This window comes from Cystoisospora suis, assembly GCF_002600585.1.
Source record: "Cystoisospora suis strain Wien I chromosome Unknown contig_3211, whole genome shotgun sequence".
Lineage (NCBI taxonomy): Eukaryota > Apicomplexa > Conoidasida > Eucoccidiorida > Sarcocystidae > Cystoisospora > Cystoisospora suis.
The window spans coordinates 3,125-17,753 of NW_027156006.1; the positions used below are offsets into that span (position 1 = coordinate 3,125).

At 54.4% G+C, this 14,629-nt stretch overlaps 1 protein-coding gene across 1 annotated transcript; it reads left to right on the plus strand.

Moving 5' to 3' along the window:
* Nucleotides 1-29: 29 nt before the first annotated feature.
* Nucleotides 30-12,983, plus strand: CSUI_006365 (piwi-like protein 4; the record flags this gene model as incomplete). Its single annotated transcript, XM_068066528.1, has 17 exons — nt 30-96; nt 334-690; nt 984-1,176; nt 2,092-2,450; nt 2,828-2,995; nt 3,588-3,752; nt 4,339-4,460; nt 4,684-4,936; nt 5,631-5,834; nt 6,385-6,443; nt 7,083-7,758; nt 7,910-8,114; nt 8,266-8,486; nt 8,841-8,953; nt 9,552-9,667; nt 10,160-10,234; nt 10,691-12,983. Coding segments are annotated over 17 exons (3,684 nt in total), but the record flags the coding sequence as incomplete, so codon positions are not given.
* Nucleotides 12,984-14,629: the final 1,646 nt, after the last annotated feature.

Sequence of the window (14,629 nt, forward strand, 5' to 3'; positions counted from 1 at the left end):
GGGGGCGTGGTCATGTGCAACTCGTGGAGTATTGTGCCAGTTGGGAAATTTCAGATTACGGTCTTCGTGGTTCGCATCAAGCAGGATGGCATCCCGGTGAGCATGCACGGGGGCGGCAACAGCTGCAGGTTGGGCGGACGTCCTGAACTGGTGTGGAGTGCAGCCAGCGTGAAGCTTATCTATCTAATCGACAGTCTTAGACGGAAGCGCGTTCGATGCCTCTTGTGACTCCCGGTGGCTTGTGTTCCAGTGCCCCTGCACTGTTACGAGCAGTACCTTGTAGTACTTCCATACATTCGTGGCAGGGGTGCCTGCTGGTTGTATTTGTTCCAGGTGGAAGACCGCGCGGTCAGGCGTCGCGTGTACGACCAGGCAGAACATGAAGTTTTCGGGGGGGAGGAGAGAGCCTGGCGAGATCCTGGAGCGCACCAAGGGGGGACGGGGGGGCGAAACCGTCGCTTGCTGAGACCAGTTTTCTACGACGACGCGAGTGGCTGGCTCTTCGTTCGCGACCAAGCGAAAGCTGAGACGATCGCCGGTCAAGGTTCTTGTTGCATTGCTCTGCCCCGGAGCGAATCGCGTGACAGGGCCGCGGATACCGGTGGCACGAGTGAGGAAGAAAGAACGGAGGAGACGGAGGGAGAGGTAGTGACGTACGAGGTCGATTTCGATCCAGACAGCTCAGTCGTGGTAAGACAAGGAGCCGCTCGGGCGGGTCTCGCAGCGTCTTGCGACGACTTCATGCTTGTTGTGGCGTCTTCGGTGTGACAGTAGGCAACCGCGGCGTCGGGAGAAGCGAGCCTTCGCGGGGGCGTACAGTGGCGCTTGAATGGCTTCTTTCTGCCTAGGTCACTAGTTGTGGTTTCTAGTGCCTGTTTGCAGTACACTAGGGCACAGGCGTGAGTAGCGCTTTCACTGCGATGAGTCGTAGAGCCCGGGTGTGCAGCTGCTCAGCTCGAGTGTGCTGTCGCGTGCCCCTTCAGATAGATGAGAGCGGCTTCATGGACCCCAACAAAACGCAGTATCTGCGTCCCTTTCTACGAGGGCCGCTAAACAATTTCATCGAGAGGGCGAGCTATGCACGCCTCATGCAGGGAATGTACGTTAACCTGAAGAAAGCTGTTTCGGAAGAAAAGCTTCCTGCCATGCGCATAAAAGTACAACTAACTCCCCAGTGTAAGCGAGAGCAAATGGGTCCATGGGTCCGCTGTATTCGTGCCGTGCCCATGCGGGGATGCGACTACTGCGTGCGCCTCACGCAAAATCACCCTGACTTTTTCTATCGTCTTTGACGATGTGATTCGCACATTCGCGCTCAAGCGTGTGTACGGCCATGAAACGCTTCGCACGTGTGCATGGAGGAATAAAAGGCGTAGGAGACGTGTCGACTTCCGAGATCATACCTGGTTCTTTGTGAGGCGACTTGTAGACCAGTAGATGGGACTTCTCCAAGCAGGTTTTCGCGCTGTATGGCTTAAGTGAGGTACACACCGTCCCTGTGACTGCTTTTCTCCGGACACGTAGCGAAGTACTCACGGTAACTGCCTAAACCCATGATTGTATGCAGGTCTCACCCAGGACTCTGCATGCTGTACTCTCTCGTCCCTTAAAGCGTACAGGCCCGGATAATAGACTGCCTCACAGAAGAATCAGTAGCATCCCCGTGACTTCGCAAAGACGCGCTCACATTCTACTGCGGCGCCCGGACTTAGGAGAGGGCTTTTAGGGCCTGGGATGCATTTTAAGAGTGAATCGCACCCGTCAGGCGCAGCGTGGCAGAGGCAGTGTCGAGGCCCCTCGGGACACTTATGTTCAGTGGAGTATGAGGGCGACAGCAAGAAGCTTGCCGAGCCGGAGTCGCGCAGGGAGGCGGAACGGGTCCTGCAGGAAATTACCCTTTTCGACAATGGGACTTTTCCTGTTTTGTGCACCGACCTACTGCGTGGGGACCTTTGTTTTCCAGTGCTGTATAGCTCTTACACACGCTTGATCGTGTGGCCTGCTCGTATCCCCTTGCACCTGTGCAGTCGTCACCTTTGTGGTTCTCCGGACAAGATGAAGCCCTGTCGGGTCATGCTCCTTGTCTCACAGGCTGGACAATGCAGGTAGACCCGACGTCGCGTCGGTTGGAGGGGATCTCCATATGGACGCTGCTGCAGACCGTGCGGTACGCCCCTAGAAATCTGGAGAACAAGCTATGCGTCTCAACTCACGCGACGCCTCGCTTATACAGAATTGTCGAAATCCTCATGGATAAGACTCCCCAGACGGTGCATTTCCAGCGTAGAAACAGCGAGGAAAAACTATCGGTCCACGACTACTTTCGCGAGCACTACAACATCAACCTGGGGCCGTGTCCGATTGCCGTCTGCAGCCCTGCGAGTGGCAACAAAAAAGATCGCTGTTACTTGCCTACAGAACTGCTTAGACTTTTCGCCTTCACTCCCCAGGTAAGCAGTCAAGGATGAGTCAAAAGCGCGCAGGTGCTATACTGCTGGTGCGTCGCCCAAGCTACTTACCGCGTCGGGCGCAAGGCATGGCTTGTAATGCAGTTCAGGAGAGAGTCTAGAAACACCTTGATCATCGAAACCCGAAGGATTACAGCAGAGGGTGCAACGTGTAGGCAGACTGTTTCTGCACTCCCAGGTACTTGACCGAGCGTTTCGGTCTTTGTATGGCTGGCCCGAAGTGTGAAAATCCTGCTCGCCTTGCTCTAGTTCTTCATTGTAGCCTGGTGCCAGTGAATACAGCTCTTTTTGCGGTGCGCGCTAGTCCTGCCGAGAAAGGGAGTGGTATTACGCTTGCCGTGCTGTCGGTCTGTGAACAGGTTGCGCCAGGCACAAGACGAGTTTTGATACCTCGGAGCAGTCAAGAGCGGCTGACCGAGACTTACTCCTTGGTGGCGACTCTGCTGGAGGACCAAGAGGCGCGAAGGGAATTGCGTGCGTACGGCATTGACTTCGCTGGCACCGAACCCATTGACATTAAAAAATATGTAAGGGACGACGGGGCAAAGGTGCACAGCAGCCACACTATGGGTCAGCTTGCCGGAGGGTAGGACGCGTACAAGACCTTGTTCCGTAAGCAACGGGAGTGTTCCTTCTCCGTCGTTGACGTACTTGCAAGGAGACTGTCATTGCCAGAAGTTAGTTGGCTTCAGTAAGCGCGCCAACAGTCCCGGAGGGTTAGTACCGCGGGAAAAGCGGACGGAGAGGAGTTAAGCGGTGTGCGCCCTACTCCCCATCTTGCACTTGCACTTCAAGTTGCTCTCGACCCCGATTTCCGGGTGGCGTTCGCTGTGGCAGTCAAGGGGACACTACCAGTCGCCGAGAGGGCTCAGTAGATTAGGAGCTACCGAGAGTCAGACCACGTTGCCTTGCTACAGAGCGCATGATGGCCTCGCGCAGGTGCGTGTCTACATAGCCGACTGACGCTGCATTATCAGGAGGACGATACGGAGAGCTCCGATCTGCCAGCTCTTTTGTTAACCGGTGATTATAATAGATAAGACAACACTAATAAAATAATAAAGCGGAAAGTAGAGACTTTGCCTCACAAGCCGGTCTGATTTGTCCAACTGTGTACAGGTCAAAGACCTAGGAAGGCAGATGGCTGCCAGCTGCGACGAAGAGAACGGCAGATCCTATGGTGCGGCGATGCTTACGTGGGGACAAGATGGCGGTGGAGGCGCAGCGGCCGAAACGGCACCTCTCTGCACAGACTTCCGGCAGCAGTACTGCCGCCGCAGGATCGTAAGAGATGACGGCTGCACCCCGCACCGGTCTCCTCAGGGCATACGAGAGTATTCTTAAAGTTCGTGCTTGTGTGTAGTTCATCCGGGTGTACGCACTGCGCAACAATTAGATGCAGCTTCCCGTGAATCGGCGCACCTCCTGCAACTGCAGAGACACTATGTAGTCGTGACCAGCAAGGCATGCCATCGTAGCCGAGATGATAGGACTGTGTGGTCTGGGGGCGACCTGAAGAGTGCTGATAGGCGCCTTTCTGACTTTGAGACTGTCTCCCGTAGGTTGCTTTCTGAAACTGCACAGCATATAGTCGACCCCCCTCAATTTTCAGCTCTTTTACTCCATGCGTGTCTATGATCATGCAGTACTCTGGAGCCCACGATGATCTATTTGGTCTATTCTGCTACACAAGTGTGCTTTCCCTTTTTCAAGGACCGAGGAGAAAGCCTGAATGTGCAGACCTTGATAGCATACGAGTGACCTGTGTGCGACCCGTCTGGGTGAGTGGACCTCTCACAGTGCAGCCGCAGCATTCGGAGACCCTAAGTCCTCAAGTGAGTGCTGTGGCTGATATCATTTTTTTCCGCAGAGTCCCTCGTTCACCGTACAACTCGGAAGCAGGTGGCTGTTGGTCGTATGTGCATCAAACGCGCGGAGAGCCCAGGAAATCCAGCGGATGGTTATTGACACTGTCGAGGCAACAGTCAGGAGGTATCGGGTCATAACCGGATTTCAGAGATGTCTTTTGTTTGCATAAATGCAAGGTGAAGAGCTCGCCAGCCTCCAGCAGTCGCAGGCGTAGCAGGTGTAGGAATACAAGGTTCAGCGTATTCGAGGTTGCCGGGTGTGCACGTGGGCAGAAGGAAGAAAGGGAAAACGGGGAAGCGCTCCAAAGAATTCGGAGCGGCTTTTTGTTTTTCTGGCGTTTGTACAGGTATTCCATCTGTATGGGGAAGCCTGGGGATGTGCTTCTGTTTTCGAAAAGCCACGAGGATTGGGGCATATCGGACGGGGTAAACAACGATCGGGACGACTGCGACCCACATTTTGAAATGAGGAAACGTGAGCTGAGGGAGCTTATTGGCGAAGCACGAAACAGGAGAAAGGACTACTGGATAGGAGCGGTTGTTGTGCTGGGGTACGACCAAGATGGCGTCAACGACAAGGTTCGCGTTGGAGTAAAACAGGTACGGGAAATCGGTCGGCTAAACTCTCCAGGGAGATTGACGAGTACACGTTCACACATTAAATGCGTTGTACTTCAGCGGTAACGGCTGACTGTTGACAGTGGATTCCGCAGCCGCATCTGGAAACTGCGGTTACTCTGTATCGAAGGTTAGGCCCATCGTGCGCCGAGAAAAGTACAGTCTCGCATCCTCAGCGTGACGCGAGGTGGGGACGGTCGACCGCGGCATCTGTCTCCTTTGCAGCAAGGATCATCGAAAATGCAATCGCCGTGCCCGCCTGTCCGGCAGTAATTGAATTGATAACACTCTGGACTTGGATGCTTACAAGCTTTCCTGCTGCCGGGGCATTCCCCAGCGAGTGCAGTTGCATCGAGGCGCTGTGTCTACAACTGAGCTTTGGAGACACTCGTTCTGATAACGGCACATGACGCGTTTCTTGAAAGATTCCACCTTCACGTTGGCTTCCAAATCGTCCAGGCTATACAAGTGTGCTGCCGCCCGCAGTCAGAGAGCATCTACATGTCGACGGAGTGTGAAGGATGCGAGTCGGTAGTCAGCAAATCCTTTGTCCAGGTACATAGGCTGGTCTGAGAGTCAGTAGTGCATGACATACCTGCCTCGAACGCGTTTCCGTCCTTGAACGAGTGCTTAGTAGGCGCTTCCACCCAGTGTTGTTGTGCTTGCTCCGGTTCAGATCGCCATCCAACTTGACTTCCCGGTCCAGTGCTGTAAGCAGGCCACAGTGTCAAGATTCAAGGATATGGGGGGGATGGACAAATCACCCAACATGTGGTGGAACGTTTATGTCCAGTTCCAGACGAAGGTGGTAGACAGCCCTAGGGTCGAAACAGGCATTCCGTGGCAAGCCGCGGACTTGTTTGCCCCTCTCAACAGAGTGGTAAGCTGGACCTCTGCCTGCATCAATCACTCGTTTGTTGCGAAGTACGCTGTGTCACTCGTTTTCGCTGTCCGGTGATTTCTCCAGACTTCGTGGTTTTTCTCTTCTGTCGCTTTTTTCTCTTACCCTTCGGGTTCTCCATACGTCCGCCGTTTCTTCCCTGGTTCTCACGCTTTCTGCTCCTCCTCCCTTTGGCCTTTGACCAGGTTGCACTTCCCGACGTCTACCGCAGTTCCACGAGTCTCGGATAGCCACATGGCACGGGGGCCAGCCGCCATATTTATGCATGCACTCTTCAGTGCCTGAAGAAAGACGGCCGCAGGCCAGCAGTGCCCCTGTTGTGACCGCACAGCACTCGGGCTCGTCGCGACCCCGGCCTGCACACAGAGAGACGTTGCCTCGTGGTATCACTGCGTGCTGTGGTAGCGTTTGCGGTGGGGTTAAAATTTGTTTCCGTTTCTTGGGATCTGTGATCAAAAGTTAACTGTGACATCTGGAGGTGCTGGAGATTCGGTTTGCCTGAGCTGCGTGTACTTTCTGTGTTGGCCAGCCCGCGAAAATGCCTGAATCTGTGCGAGCAATTGCCATCGCTACGAACAACGTTCTCGAGTAAGTCGTTTACCCGCAGGGTCGCGCATCCTCTGGCGAAGACGGGACGTGGTTTTGCGTTGTACACGTGCTACCCTTCAAGTGTGCATGTCTGATGTGGGACCCGTGCAGAGGGGTTCACCAGTTTACGGCCGCCTCCAGACCGGATGGTTGGGTAGTGCTTTTGGCGGGACATGAGGGAGAATCACAGTCAGCCCTGAGATCCGGAGCAGCTCAGCTCGGTCATACGGAGCGGCTGGAAACAAGTGGTGTGGAGCGGCGTAGGCGGGTCTTACGAAACTCAGTCACGCACAAGCTGAGGCTGTCGAAAACTGATTTTCACCAACCCGTTTCTTGCACTTACAGGATTTCTGTATGGCGGCGTTTGCGAGCCGATGCGACGGGGCCAGGTCGGCGCACTATACGGTAAAGATAGGATAGCACCCTAAGCTGAGACCGAGGATTGATCTCAGCCACTGATGATGCCCTGGTTCCGTGTCCTGTCGGCTTTGCATCCTTCGGATGTACGTCTTGTTGTTTGTCTCGAATACCTACTCATGAGTTTGGGGTTTACTCTTGACTTTTTTCCTGGGTGCCTGTAATTACCGAGCGCGATGCTTCGTTCGCGAGTACACGTAACGTGCGCTTACCTTTTTTCAGCAAGGAACGGCGTCGCCATATGGTGGTGGCCATGGTAGGAGGTCGGAACTCGGAGCATACCCGCTTTGTGTCATACGTGGGGAGCTCCCCGGCGAGCCAAGTGCATGGACAGGTTTTGAAGAATTTCGCGTCGCACTTCAAGCCGTTCTGGCGTAAGTTATGTCGGCATTTTGATCGCCCTCGGGGCAACGTGTCTCAACCGATGAGCCACCTCCTCATCTACCGGTCAGCAGCAAGTGGAGACGCGCAGCACGGTCTTCTGTTGGAGTACGAGGTGGCGAAAATTGAAGAAATCATTCAGGGGGACCTCGGGAAATTCTCTTACAACGCTGAAGAGAAGGTACTGGACATTGAGCATGCGATGTTCGACATGTTCACCAGTGCGTCATTTGACGTGTGCTTCTATCTCATGCATCGTGGAGCAGCCATGACAACAGCAGAGGGCGGAAAGTTAGGCCCCTACAGCGGAGGCGAAAGGCCAGAAGGTAGACGTGGAGGGACAGAGTCGAGAGACAAAGGCAGCGGAGAGAGGAAGCGGTTACGTGGCAATGTCATCGGGCCAAAGACCCTTCGAGTAGACTTTGGGAAGGACGCAGGACTATCAGATTACGGCCCTGATCTAACCTTGCCATACGTGGTCGTGGTTGATGTGGAACCGAGCACGGCAAAACTGAAGGTATGTGTCTAGGGTGGAGCTCGTGCCGCTCGGTTTTCATGACTCAGACTGATCGAAACACGCCGAGGAGGCTACCACAGTGTTTGGTTGTGTGGGCACGCACTCGCAGAACAAGGACGTGGTTCTGAGCTCCATGTGACATACATTTCAGGTGGTTCAGCTGAACGCCCCGAGGGGAGAGAGACTGATCGGCTTCTTCCTGCCTGTCGGGTTTTCGAAGCTCCTCGGCCGTTTTGCAAGTTTCGTATGCGCAGCAGTTGCAGAAGTCAGGATACTGGTGAAGAAGGGAAACAGTGACCTCAAGCATGAAGGTCAGGGTGAATCAGGGTCCGGCCCTGACTCGGGGCAAGCCCAAGGTGAGATGCTAGAGCCGAGGCTGTACACGGAAAAGATGCGCACGTGTGCCAACCAGTGCTGAGCGTGCGCTTTTAGTAGCGTCTTCTCGTATTGGCAAGAGGCCGCTGCCGTCTCGATGTTTTTGCTATCTTTCCTTTCTCTGTTCTCAAGAAAAGGAGCTCCCATTCAAAATCAGTCTGCTCGGCTACGATGAGGTACCTGCCAGCGAACTCGAAGCCCAGGGACTGCAGGGTCCTTTCTCAGACGAGAAGGACGAGAACGGAGATCCACTGCCTACCTTCTTTGTTGATCTTCCGCCGGACATTATTCCGCTTGTTCGTGAAGGAGACGTTCTCAACTGTACCCGTCTGCATGCGACTGTAGTCCTTCAGGTGAGACTTCCGCGACACGCCGGATGGTGAAGAAGGTGTACAAGGAAGAGCCTATTTGTATTTTCTTCTCTGGAAGGTTCCCCTTTCGGTCACGTTGCTCGCTCGCAGCAGACGTTCTTGTGCAGCCGGGTTGCGGGTGCAGCCGGAGAGTTGTTTTGTCGTAGCCTTCACGAGAGCAGTATATCTGAGGAGAGGATGGTATGGAGCGCCAGTGTCGCACGGTCGCTTCTGCGGGGGACTGCTGTTGAGTTTTATTTTCAGAGCACCTCGGCTCCATAAATGCCTGCGTGAGTCCTGGTCTGTTGTACCTAGCGAATGCGTGTTGGCATGTCGTGTATGCCTTTATCCTTTCAGCGGGTGGCAGTGAACCTGCTTGTCAATCCTTCTCGGCCCCTCACTCCTCTACGATTTTTTACTAGCAGTGACCGGTGCATCCAGAGTCTACCGGTAGGAAGCTTCGTTGACAGGTAAGGACACCCTTGAGTCTTTTTTTGTGTGTTGCTGGCAGCGCACATGTCTCCTCCAACCGTGAGTGCACAAGGTGTTACAGCTTCGACCCGGCAGGGAACCAGCACTACGGAGGAGTTGCTACAGAAGCGGAGATGTATAACATTCAGGGGTACTTGCCTTTTGTACGTGAATGCCAGGCCCCCCACATCTGCAGTAAACGTTTCTTCAAAAGTGCTGTGTGGGAGAGGAGACTGCCGACTGAGCAGCGACAAGGGTGCAGAGACGCCGGCTGTTTGAGGGGCGGTGCGCCTTCCTTTTTCCTCAGTGCGTGACCCAGGAGGCTGTCGGTGATGTGACAAAAGAAGTGTCTCAACAGCCCACGAAGTGCAGTTCAGTTTTCTGTAAGGTCGCCGGGTCTGTGTACATTTGGGCGGGCTGCGTGTGTGCGCATTTTCCCGCCCGCTCATCTCTTCGACAGGATGCCTCGGATGTACGACACCTGGTTTTCTCTACCGTGTGCTCGTCGGTATTCACGCGCGACTTCGTGCTTTACTTTGAGCACTGCTGCTGTCATATGCGCTTTGTCTTGAACGGTACTCTACGTGCGCCGTTCAGCGGTCCTCTATTCCGGTACGATCCTAAGACGCGCCAGCAAGAAAACGTCTTCCTTCTTGCCACAGCTGACCCTAAGAAAGGCTCACCATCTGCTTCCGAGTTCCATATCCTTCAAAGTAAGTATTGGGCTTGTGTGGTTATGGAGGGAGCAGGCACTCTATGAGGTTAACGTGCCCGTGCAGAGTGACTGGGTAAAAGGGAGTACGGCCATTGCGCCCTTTCAAATCTACCGGTCCTTCGCGAGTTTTCAGCTGTTCGCACTCGCCCGCAGAATCATAGTATGCAAAGCTATATTTTGGATCAGTTCCGCGCCGCCTGCGTGCGTGTGCGCGGTCACCATTTTTGAAAGCTTGTGAAAAGGATTGCTTTGAAGCATCTCCGGTAGGAAGTGCCTGTGCTGAGCCTGCGCCGCCGTTGCCTCAGACAGACCTCAGAAGGAACGGCTTCACTATCCCGAGAGGTACGCTTCGCACGCCCAAACCTGTTTTCCTTGTAGGAGTGGGCGCGTCTGGTTCGGTCGAAGGAGACACGTACGAGTGTCAGTGAGGAGAACGCTAATTTTGTTTGGAGTCCCACACTTGCATGGCGTTGTATTGGGCTGTTTGCAGATGAGTCGGGTTGGTCGAGGGAGTATCTCGCTGCCGTCTCACTGAAGATGTGCCACCTGTACTACAACTGGGCTGGTGAGTGCCTGTTTCCACTCCCGAAGGCCACGATAACCAACATCACTTCTGTCCCGCTTTCTTTTTTTCCGACAGTTTCTCCTGTTGGAGAGGAATGCAGGCGGCAGCAGTAGTAGAGGGAAGCTGTTGGGTGTTGGACCGCGGTGTCCTCGAGGTAATTTACGGGGAGCGCTGTTGCGGGACTTAACCCGGCATCTCGCGACACGAGCTGACGGCCTTCCAGATTTCATTTTTTTTTTAGAAAAATCTGTTGCTTTCTTTCTAACTTGCGCAAATAGCAGGTCTGCCTTGCGGGCGAGTGGTGTATGCTCGGCATCTTTTCAGTAGTCACTCCTGGTATTATGTTGAAGGCCGTCTTCCTGGTAGCGGGCAGCGGGCACGTCCGGCTTGTTTCTGATGCGTGCAATGGGAAGTCCATTTTTCAGTGCATGCAGCGCTTTTGTTTTTTTTTCGCAGGGACCGTTAAACATCCCCACTTAGTGGCAATGGCTCTACAGATTGCTCGGCAATGGGACATTTATGTGGGTCGCACTTCTCTAGACCTTGAGGAAGAGTTGGAGGTCAACGGGGATGACAAGTCACCAGCTGAGCATCCCGAAGAAGGGGGACGAGGGACCGAAGATGAGGGCTCGAAGAGAACCCGCCAGGACGAGCAAGGCGGGTGTTTCCGCATCGGCGAAAGCTTGGATAGCAAAGGACTCGTCTTGGCAAAAGACAATTACAAAGAAATGAAAAAAGTTATCCTTGGTGCGGCGTCATACATTATGGAGACGGCGTTCATGCTCTAAGACCCACGTAGAAGAGAGCAACCAAAGACCAGGGGGTTCTTCGACAGCAGGACGACTTCGCAAGCTCAAGCGGAGATCAGTTGTGAATGCGGGACGCCGAGAGCAGCGGTCAGGTGAACGACTGCTCTTACCAAACAGGTCGGCGGGTGAAATTGGGGTTGGGGGAAAAATTTCAGTTTCTTCATTGGCAAATGCTTGTCCGCACCGCCCCCTGCGGAGCGCTTTCATCATGGGAACGCCCAGGTTGTTGGTGGGACCGTGAAATGCACAGGGAAGCCGCATAGACCTTCCAGTGAATTTTTCTGTGTTCAAGACGGGGTGCTGGGTCCGAGATGTTTAAGCAGTGAAGTAGTTCCGCTCCACCTACGGTAGTGAGGTGTCCAGTCAAAATAAATGTCTTAGCCACTCCGCCGAGGCAATCCCAAAAAGTAGACCCCGGCTAGTTTTCCGGTTCGTACACTCTGGTCAAGTGTTCGTGATCGCCGCATAACACTTGTCTCGGGTGCTGATCGATTCCAGGGCGACGTTGCCGTGTTAGTCAGCCCACCCTTCGCGCGAACTCGTTCTTCCATCAAGACACGGTATATGTGTGTGTGTGTGGGCACCCTGATCGGCCATCGGCTATACATAAGTTTCTACAACACATCAGAGGTACAAGCAGGGGAATGAAATGGCGGCCACACTGAGTTTCAGCGAACACGACTGATCGGGGCGCTGACACGTGACTGCCGTCGGTATGACGGCCGTAGAGGAATGAAGCATGGTAGGTTGGTCGCTGGCATTCGAGTGTGTCTCGCACGCTTCCTGTTTTCAAGCGCTGATTGTTTTTCTTTTACGGGGGCCAAGTGAATATCACTTCATGTATGGTGAGTGCTTAACGAGAAAACAGGACGACCTCAGAGGAAGGGGGTATTGAGAGGAAAGTCTGCACACCGGTGTACGTGAGTGAAAGAGAGGGTGACGATGCTTGGTGTGTATGGGACAGAGAGGGACAACTGGAACAATGGGATGTCCGAGAGGCTCCTCGGCATAGTCGTGTCATCGTGTAGGCCCTGGAAAATGTAACACTCTCTTCATTTGCTCGTGACTTTTTCCAGTTGCTTTACAATGGAGTTCGAGCCAGCAGGCCGTTTCTTCCTGTTGTTAGGTTGTCCATGCAAGGGGGGAAGTAGTGGGTGGCTTTCCTGGGAGTGTCAAGTTGTGGGTTACCTTTGACCTGGGTTACTTGCAGTCCCCTTCGCCTGCAGTCTGTGCGTGCGAGTGAGCGTAGGCGTGCCATAGGTAGAAAGCCGTATAACCCCTGAAAGCTGTCGCGAGAGAAGGTATTCTCGTTAGGAGGCACGATGCGCGATCCATAAAATGCAGCGCTCTTTACGTTTGCCCATGAGTTTTTTGTTAAGTGCGTTATCACTGAATCTTCTTGACCAAAAGGCAGTTTTAGCCGTTCATGTGGGTACCGCCGCGTTGGTTGTTTCCCATTCCGGTTTCCCTAGGCAGTGGCCGGCATAACTGATTGGGCCGAAGAGGAAGCTGTACGTGTATATGGTGCGGCCGTTGATGCTTAAGAATTTTCACCGTAGTTGGAACATCCTTGCGCCGTAGATGATGCAGTGCCGTTTTTGTTTCTTCGCTATTTTCAGAGAGTGCGCTCTCAGTGAAGTTCGGTGGCCAAGGGCAGTTTTTCCAACCGGTGTAGTCAATCCTCACGGGCGAAAGCGCGAGGTGATGACCTGGTCGGGAGTTCGCTTCTCTTACTTTTTCCAAGCTAGTCAGCCTCTGCAGCGTCCCCGTGACCCTTTGTGCGCGATGTGTACTGCCCTCCCTCAGAAAACATACCTACAAGCCGGGCCAACAGACTTGCGTATACTGTCGTGTTCACAAGAGGCTCGCACATTCTAGGTTGTGTCTCCAACAAAGGAGCTTGGTCGCATTCACGCGGTTTCCTGCTCTCTCGCTCTGTGTCCGCCAAAGGGCTCGAAAAAGCCCTACAGAAAATCACAGGAAGATACAGCTCTCCAGACAAGGAACTAACAGAAGAGCAGAATTCCGTCTTCGTGTAAGAGAACGCAGGTCTTATCTGGGGACGCGACTGCGCTGTTCAGCATTTCACCGCGCGTTCGTGGCTGTACAAGTGTTGTTAGAGAAGTACAGGTAGAGACCGAAGCCACGGCAGAACTGGACATGAGGCTGTGTGATATGACGGCCAGCAGAAATGATCCGCCGGGGGCCAGATTCGAGCAAACCGCACCGACAGCAACGGGAAGCAAAACTAGTGTGGCAAGAATAGTGTTGCCGCTATTTAACTACTTTTGCTAGTATAGTGTAAGTGTGACGCCCGCGTGTAGTACGCGCTACGGCCGCGGGAAGACGCTGGACCTGCGCGCAGCAGGCGGAGTGTTGCACGGGCTATGGTCGTCGCGAGAGGGCACCGCCCAACGACCTGGACGAGGCGCGCGGCTCGGCGTCGTACAAGTTAGATCAGTGGGCTGCTCAGTCCGTCTCAAGGGGGCTTGGCGTGACTCGAGGTTAATCCTCCGAAAAGACTCGAGAACTTACATAACTTAGTCTTCCCCTCACGGCGACCGAGTCTCCCCGGGTCCGCCCCTCCCCCAGATCACACCCCTGCACGTTCTCCCTTACCGACGCTTCGGCCATCGACTATGCGCGAAGTCGCCAGGCAGAATATCATATTTCCCCCCCCTACGTAACTGGGCAACGTCCCGTGTTGCCCCGATCATCGGTTCAGTACTCCGACCTCCGCGACCACGAGGCGACCGGCATGGCACACTCCCGGCTCCCCATGCGGCTATGGGCCTACCCTCTGCGGCTACTCATGCTGCCGTGCAGTCAGTGAGTGCCAGTCCACACGGCTGGCATGCTGCATTACGCAGTCAGTGCGCGCCCCGCCCCGGCTGCTCCCGCCACTCTAAACGGTCGGAAAGCGCCGCTTCCTCGTGGCTACGCACGCCGCCTTGTGCGGCGAGTGAGTGCCTGCCTCATTACGGTTACTCATGCTGCTCTCGCGAGTCAGCGAGCACCGCCTCTCTACAGCTACCCATGCTGCTCGGTGCAGTCAGTGGGCGTAGGGCAACCTTCGCGGTTTCAGTAGCCGTCCCGTCTCTTCCTGTAGGCCCGCTTCGGGCTTTGCCTGCCTTGCGCCCCGGTCACCCCGTGTCGGAGGGGGCTGCTTGACGTGGTCCGGCACCTCGCCATTGCGGTTCGATACTCCTCTGGCCTTCGGCAGGTAAAGATCCGCAAAAGGCGGATCCGGCGTGACGTCCGGGGTGAGGAGGGAGGGCGTGAACCTCCGAAGAAGACGCTGGCTCAGTCGTCGAGTGACTCTTGTCTGCAAATCTAAAACATCGTAGAATGAGCCCCCTCCGTGTACGGCCAGCACACGATGCGGTGCGCTGTACCTGGCCGCCAATTTATGCGACCCTCTCTGCCTATCTAGCTTCGTAAACTCTACCAGTGAAATCACCCGGTGTCACAATTGAAGGAAGGAGGTGAATGAAGGTATATATATATAGTACGTATAGAGAGAGCGACTTATATGTAAACATATATACTTGTATAGCTACGTATACCTATATATACATACATACTA